Source organism: Montipora foliosa, chromosome 10, assembly GCF_036669935.1.
Source record: "Montipora foliosa isolate CH-2021 chromosome 10, ASM3666993v2, whole genome shotgun sequence".
NCBI classification, from domain to species: Eukaryota; Metazoa; Cnidaria; class Anthozoa; order Scleractinia; family Acroporidae; genus Montipora; species Montipora foliosa.
In genome coordinates, this window is record NC_090878.1 from 8,754,118 (window position 1) to 8,761,617 (window position 7,500).

The 7,500-nt window shown below is 39.3% G+C and overlaps 1 protein-coding gene across 1 annotated transcript in view; it reads right to left on the reverse strand.

The window, feature by feature from the left end:
• Positions 1 to 7,500, reverse strand: part of LOC137973398 (transient receptor potential cation channel subfamily A member 1-like) — a 42,805-nt gene that overhangs the window by 34,955 nt on the left and 350 nt on the right. The window contains exons 2-4 of the mRNA XM_068820199.1: positions 7,003 to 7,119; positions 1,651 to 1,839; positions 799 to 901 (exon numbers count right to left, since the gene is read on the reverse strand). Of these exons, the coding sequence (XP_068676300.1) occupies positions 799 to 901; positions 1,651 to 1,833 (286 nt within the window). The 5' untranslated portion in view covers positions 1,834 to 1,839; positions 7,003 to 7,119. The remainder of the gene's footprint in view (positions 1 to 798; positions 902 to 1,650; positions 1,840 to 7,002; positions 7,120 to 7,500) is intronic.

Sequence of the window (7,500 nt, forward strand, 5' to 3'; positions counted from 1 at the left end):
AGTGAAGTGCCTTACAACTATTCATGACCGAAGTTGTAGCTTCTTTAATTATCTTGCAATGTCTGCGTTCATTGACCCGCAAATTAAACTTAGCTTAGTTTAACTCAACCGTCCGCATTTTGTTCCTTTGGCAATTTTTTCCCGCTTCCTTCCTCAAAGTGTTCGCTTAAGTTTTTGTCGTCTGTCCACTCGTGGTCTCTCAAAATAGAAAAGGAAAGTCAAAATTTTCTGGTGGACAGCTGAGGTCGAACATAGGAATACTCAGGGTGGAGACTGTTAGATTGAAACAAAGTACGCTTTTCTATGGACTCACTCTTATTACGGTCAACAAACAAGTACCTAGAAAATCCATACTGTGTCTGTTTCCTAATAATGCAGCTTGTATATGGAGTTTCTTGCGTTCTGATTGGCACACAAAATTGCGGTGTAATTGCGCAAAGTGTAGCCAATATGGAAAACTTTAATAAATCGGGAAGCGAAGATTCCTAATTTCAATTGCTCGGGATTCACTGTAAAAAAAAATGGATTTTAAATAATTCAGTTATTTCATTCTTGCTTGTTAGATATGCAATGGTTATAGCCATCTCGGCCCTTCGTAGCTTATTGGTTAATTTCCATCTCATGTCTATCGCGCGCTTATGAAATAATTGTTGAATATTGTTTGATATATGAAAACATGTATCATTCATAAGTAAGATATTAAGATCTCGCCGTTTTCAACTTATCCTAATTTTTAAATATTGTCGCAATATATTCTAGTTGGTTACAACTTTATTAGTCAACAGTGTTATCTGTTACCAGCTTTTTGTTTTTCATCACTGAGTATTTTCTTTACTTCATCCTCGTCCCCATACCAGCAAGCTAAATGTAGTTTGTCGGGGTTATCAGCACTTTCAGCGTCCTAAGAGAATAAAGAAAAGATGATACACTAGTTGCAGCAAGGGGCGAAAGGAGAACTGAATAAAGTACTAACAGATTTTACTGCTTGTAAGTCTGAGTCATTGCCTTTGCTGTTTAATTTGTTTAATTTGTTTGATTTTGAACAAAATGCAAGTGAAATTATTCCCGAGTTTCACGAGTATACCATTTGATTAGCTATTAATATGATGGATGGCAAATAACGTTTATAAGAGGTGGGCTATTTTCAAACCTGGATGCCATTTTGGCACAGTAGGAAAAGTTGCCATGGCAACATTGTAATTTCACATGTGAAATTATAAATTAACGCTGAAATTCACGCCAACATTAAGGAGAAATTTGTCACCCATGTTATTAAACTAGGTTCATGCGACAGTTGTTCCGCTGTGTTTCTGCGACTGGAATCGATGGCCGGTTGGCTCAGTCGGTTGAGTATCGGACTATTCTGTGCGGGAGGTCGTGAGTTCAACTCCGGCCAGACTAACATTCAGGGTTACAGCGGTTTTTGATTGAGTGTCGACCGTAATTATCGAATTGCATTAGGTTTTGCATTACTTCACTCAGTGATTGGCTCAAAGTTCTCGCACCATTTTGTCAACCAATCAGAAGTGAAACCAAAACTGCCAAAAGGGCCAATTTGCAGGGAAACAAAAAAAAACTAAAATGGTAGCCTCTTTGGAATAAGGTGTATCTGAGACTAAGCATTGGTTGAAACGTTGTTCCCACGCTTACCGTTACGTCATCGCCCGCGCCAACCGGAGCAACGAAGTCATGACTTCCATCTGACTGTAGAGACAGCAGGCTCAAGTCTTGCGCTCGCTTTTTCCTGTGAAGGGTTGGACCTACAGACATCAAGGGGATTTCTTCGCTTCCAGTGCTTACAGGCCGCATGAGACCATTTCTGTTGCTGTCCATTGCTGTCTGGAGACAATCGAAAAAGAAAAAGTCATCTTCCACCACTATTTAAAATGCAAACTTTGCAGACAAGGCTTAAAGTCGTTTTTGCTTTGAAAATAAAAAAAAGGTCGATGTGTCGAGGAGAGAAGAAAAAGAGGAACGTTCAAGACAAATCATTTAAGAAATGCAATATAATACTAAGAGATCAAAACAGAAGAGAGACTCCGTGAACAAAACTGAAGCTTGATGGAAGTCCGGAATGCCAATTTTAAGCACTGTAGCCTCTGTTTTTCTGGTTTTTAAGAGAAGGGCATCTCAATTTCTTCTCCGCACAGCGACTAATATATCAGTTCAGTTTTCTTCGGGGAAGAGCTCTTATGAGGAATAGAGAGACAGAAAATAAATGGACGGAGAGAGAAAATTGGGTATAGGGCCAGGAATTAAAAACTGAAGAAGGTTTTTAGTCACGTTCGCAACTACATAGCATAATTTTAACCAACTGAGGCACGACATCACGGCATTTAGTTTGTGTAATGGGTCGAAATACGGCCGTCTCCGGGAACATACTTCATTTCATCCAAAAGTACCCAACCTCAAATTCACATACCCCAACGTCAGACTCCGTCACGGTGTGAATATTACTTCCCGTGGTTTAAAGTTTGTTCGGAGTGAATGTTTCTTATTTCCAACCTGAATTCAGTCAACTAAACTAAGCTTAACTCAACCCAACAGAGTCGACTCAGTGACATCAGTCAAACGTGTTCATTGATTCAGAAACCTTCACATACGTGGGCTAACGATCAAATGGATGATGTGGAATTACTAAGAATTCTACGCTTCAAGAAGATGCATTTGGACGTCATCCGGTAGCCGTTATCTTATGCAAATTATTGATGTTTGAATTAGAATGAAAAGCAGTTTATGTGCGAAAAAGAAAATGAACAGTTGTCGACTTTCCCTTTAAATTTTTCAGGGATTGTTGGGATTATTTGCTCGGTTTTCTCAGAGATATTGGCTACCTTAAGATTGGCGTGCGAGGACGAAAACGAGTTCTCAGTTCTGAGCATGCGCATTTCGAAAATCATCATACTTTAAACCTAATGCGCTTGCTCAGTACAGAAAACTCGCAGTCGTACTCCAATCTGAAAGTCGCTATATTTTTCAACAGCAAACGGCATATGAAAAAGTCACCATCTTCACGGACCAAACGGTCACCAACAATTCCGTGGAAAGGGAAGTTGGAATATCTGATTCATGAATTGCTATTGATCACCGTATATACCATATATCCATATATCCACCAGAGATACCACATATGCTTTATATTAAAACTCAAAATTTAATTACTTAATTATGAATTATTTTTAACAATTTGCATTTCAGTGATAATGGCGTTGGTCATTCCTTTAAAAAAAATTTGGATATCCTCTTTAAAAGCAAGTGCCCCTAACCGCAAAATATTTTTTTCGCTAAAATCAATCTTTGCACATGTTCGAGACGAATTGCGGCACTTTTTTCCTTTTTCTAACAAATATTGCCTTTTTATAGGCTGCAAAACTTGCGAAAAACCAAGCATCTTTTGTTCACGACCGAGTCAGAAGGGGAGTGGGTCTATTCCTGATTTGACGTCACAATCTACTTTGCATGCATGTTTACAAAGAGTTAATGCAATGTAAATCAGTTTGTGAGTTTTAATTGACGGCATAGTGAACAACGTTTAACTGGAATGATTCAGAAGTTAACTTAGTTCATAGAACTTGGCTAAAAATTTTATAGAAAAAATACTTATAGCCGAAAATGTAACATCTATAATGTTTCAATATTGCCCATGTCATATTAGCACCTTTTTTCGCTGAAACGTCTTAAAACTTGCCAGCCTTCATCTACAGATTCGTACAAAAGAGAGTTATCTCATCTGTTAAGTGTGATTAACTTAAGGGGTTCAAGTTACCATATTCACGAAATGGCATTTCCCTCACAGCTAATTAGTTCCAACACCAAGACTAAACGTTCCTCCAAGATGACTTTCTTTTTGGACATAATAAATCATTACAAGTACTGATCGGAAAAAAAAAGCGACATGAAATCTCTTCTAGATTGGTTATACATTTTAAAGTCTGATCAATGTAGTTGTGACGCTTATGTTTTATGCCTATTTTTTCTATGTCAGGTTTCCTTAAGAGGAGACCTGCCGTAAGAGTGAAATGTTTCAGTTTGCACCACCAAGAGCTGTTTGACACCGGCCACGGCATTCTAGCTGAACTATTGACACTTAAAGCTTAAAGATGCTTCGACCTTGACCTTCCGTGATTACCGGTAAACTAAATCATAAAGGAAAAAATCATAGAACGTAAACTTCATCATAAGAAAAATGTCTTGGATGTGTCAATCAAAGGTAGCCCTCAATCTCTCATATTATCTGTGACTTGTATGCGGTCAAGAAGTCACTGATTCAAGTGGTTCCTTATTTTCTTGTGTAATTTAGTAATTCGCTTTTTTCACCAATCCCATAATACAGATACAGTTCATTTTGGAAGGGGGGGGGGGGGGGGGGGGTTGGTATTTGCATTAAAGCTATGGATACTCAGTTCACTGAAGCATGATACAGTCCCAAGAGTTCTGCATAACTTGCATTGTTCTTATGTAAAACCCACCCCCCCCCCCCCTCTAAAACGTATTGCATTATTGTGAAAATAGTCAGTTTATACCAATTTTTATACATACATACATACATACTTACGTATATACATTTCTTGAGACTACAATTCCAGTACAAAAACACAAGAAACACGTACCATATGTTTAACGGAACAAAATTACGTTTTAAATTGTTTTCAAAACTTCTAACACCCTGCAACGCTTACTAAGAGATGAGTCGAGGGATATCCGTTATTTTACAGTGTTCTATATGGTAATAATTTCTTCGTCCACTGACTATTTTAAAAACGTACATTCAGTGTATGTGGATTGCGAGGTCTGCCGTTGCTTTAGATAAACTGCTAGGAAGAGATACTAAGAGTACAGCCCGCACACACTTTCATGCTATGATGGCATGATGGCTTGATGGCAATTCCCAGAGAATTGCCTGCCTTTTCAAAGGTTTCAAATTTAATACCTCAATTTAGAATTACTTAAGTATTGCACCAATTACTTACCACGTACTTAAGGTATTCCACCTCGTGGTTTGATAATTTAATTACATATTTACTGATATGTGAAGGGCGAAGTCGGTTGACGTGGAAACTTAAAAGGGCATACAGCAAACAGCGATTCATTACTTGTGGAAGCAAAACACTCTCTAGGTCTACAAAACTGAACGAGGCTCTTGACGGCAATCATTTTGCCCGGGGGGGGGGGGGGGCACTTTAAGAATTTCTGGGTGGGGATGTGCTGCTGGGACCCTGGAACCCTTAGCCTATACCAGAGCTAGTTCAGCTGAATTTTGCTACCCTATACTAGAGTAAACTCCCACCGATTTCCGTCTAAATTCTGATTCTTGACAGTTAAAAATATCCAGTGGTGTTTCATGATAGCTATTTATTGACACTGTTGAGGCTGAGTTACGTGAACTTAAACTTTGCCGATTTGATTTTTATATATTCTTGAGTGGGAATTTCTGGTTTCCTTAGTCTTGATAAAATCTTCAACCGACTGGTCAATTTCGTAAAAAATGATACCCTATTCTAGACCGAAAGGCTATGATTTATATACTCTATACTAGAGTAAACTGCTTGAAAACCATACCCTTCAAAGCGGCATATACCTATCAGTATAGTCCATATATGGCAGTACCCCCCCCCCCTCCCAGGGTCATTTTGTCGAAAAATTCAAGGGAAAAACGACAAAAATACTTGATTATATCAAGAACCCGTTGTTCCACACCTTTGCATGAATCCGGAAGGAAAGGGAACAGTATTAAACGGATGGATGTGTATTTGCACAAGAGTATGGCAGCCTTTTTTTTTTGTTAAGGCTTCGCCAGCTGCACTGAAGTCTGCAATCACACTTCCGGTCCGTGCACTTACATGTAATAAAATGCATCGGTAGTCAAAAGGTTCAAGAGGTCATGTTTTATAGAAACCTCGATTTCTCTCTTTTAAATTTATGAACTTCAAACTTGAGTCGACTTTGCTTTCTTAGCAAAAAAAGCGCCCTCAACGCAAGTCTGAACTATTCCATCACCAGACCAATCGGAGAGGAGTAAGAGAGGATGGAGTCCAAAAGAATCGACCGAAATTTGTAAATTTGTACATTCGTAAATTTGTAATTTGTAACTGTTGTAACTGTCAACTAATATGTTGAGAAACAAGAGCTGCTTTCTAAATTGAAATCTGAGTGATGGATGAAAATTCCTGAGAAATGTCTTTAAACGGACGGTGATAGCGACTTCGAATCCAGTACCCCTTGCATACTGATACATGTTACCAATCCCCGACCCCTCGACCCGTGGCACATAGCAAGGCTTTACCTTAGCATGCACTCAACCTAATGTTGCGTGTACTAAGCCACTTGAAAATGACAGCATGCAAAACATGCGAACAATGATATATACCCTAAGGGGCGGTAAGACATTGATCTCGCACTTGACTGATGACGCCATGTTTGAGCTCATGCTTGATTGATAACCAATATGCGATGACTTCAAATTAAGGTGCCGAAAATAATCGCATTTTTTTGTTACGAGGTATGGGCACATAAAACTCTGAAGAAAAGAGAGACTGAAAAGAGACGCCGCCACTTATTTTAAACAAACATCTCCTGATTTTGACGTCGAACATATTTCTGGTTTCTTTGGGTTTCTGGTTTCCTTGGGTGACTTTTCAGAGTTGAATGACTTCGAATGAAATATCAGGTCAATATCGAAGAAAAAGATCCCGGTTCGGTCAAACCAGTCGATACTGTATTTATTAACGTAAGGTGAAAGGTTGGCACCAGGCATGGGGGAAGAAGGCTTCTCTATTTGTTTTGCTGCCTGCTGAGAGAATATGCATTCAGACAGCCTGAAAGAACCTTATATGGCTGGGGCTGCATATTTATGCAAAAACTAGCAAAATTTGTTCCATAAGGGAGGAATTGAAGACAAGTTCCTTATCGAAATGGATAGTTGCTTGATATAGTGCGATCCTGCTGTAGTCATATGGTTAGATATGTAACGAGAGGTAGAGATATGGGACAGTACAAACTTACATGTTGGCACCCTCGGGGAGGGATTGCTCAGTGCTGATAGCTTGCCTTTCACCAATGAATGTGCTCGGGCTTGGGTTGCTTGTCTTTTGAGCTCCCCTGCTGTTCAGTTCGTTGTCTCTGCGGGAACATAAGGTTACAGTCCACTCATAGAAGCCTTACTATAACGTACTCTGATTCTTAACTCAGTTAAAAGAGACCGTGGTATATGGTTTTCATCTGATATCAAATGGAACATAATGGACCTCATCTGCAAATAAATGAAGGGGTAGTTTCTAAAGAAACTGTGGTGCTGCGTCGGTGGGGAAGTAGTATACAAAAATTGTGGTTTTATCAACGGAGTTGATAATGTAAATTGGCCACCGTACAGAGATTCTAAAAGCTGACGTTTCGAGCGTTAGCCCTTCGTCAGAGCGAATCTGACGATTCGCTCTGACGATTGGATTCGCTCTGACGAAGGGCTAACGCTCGAAACGTCAGCTTTTAGAATCTCGGTACGGT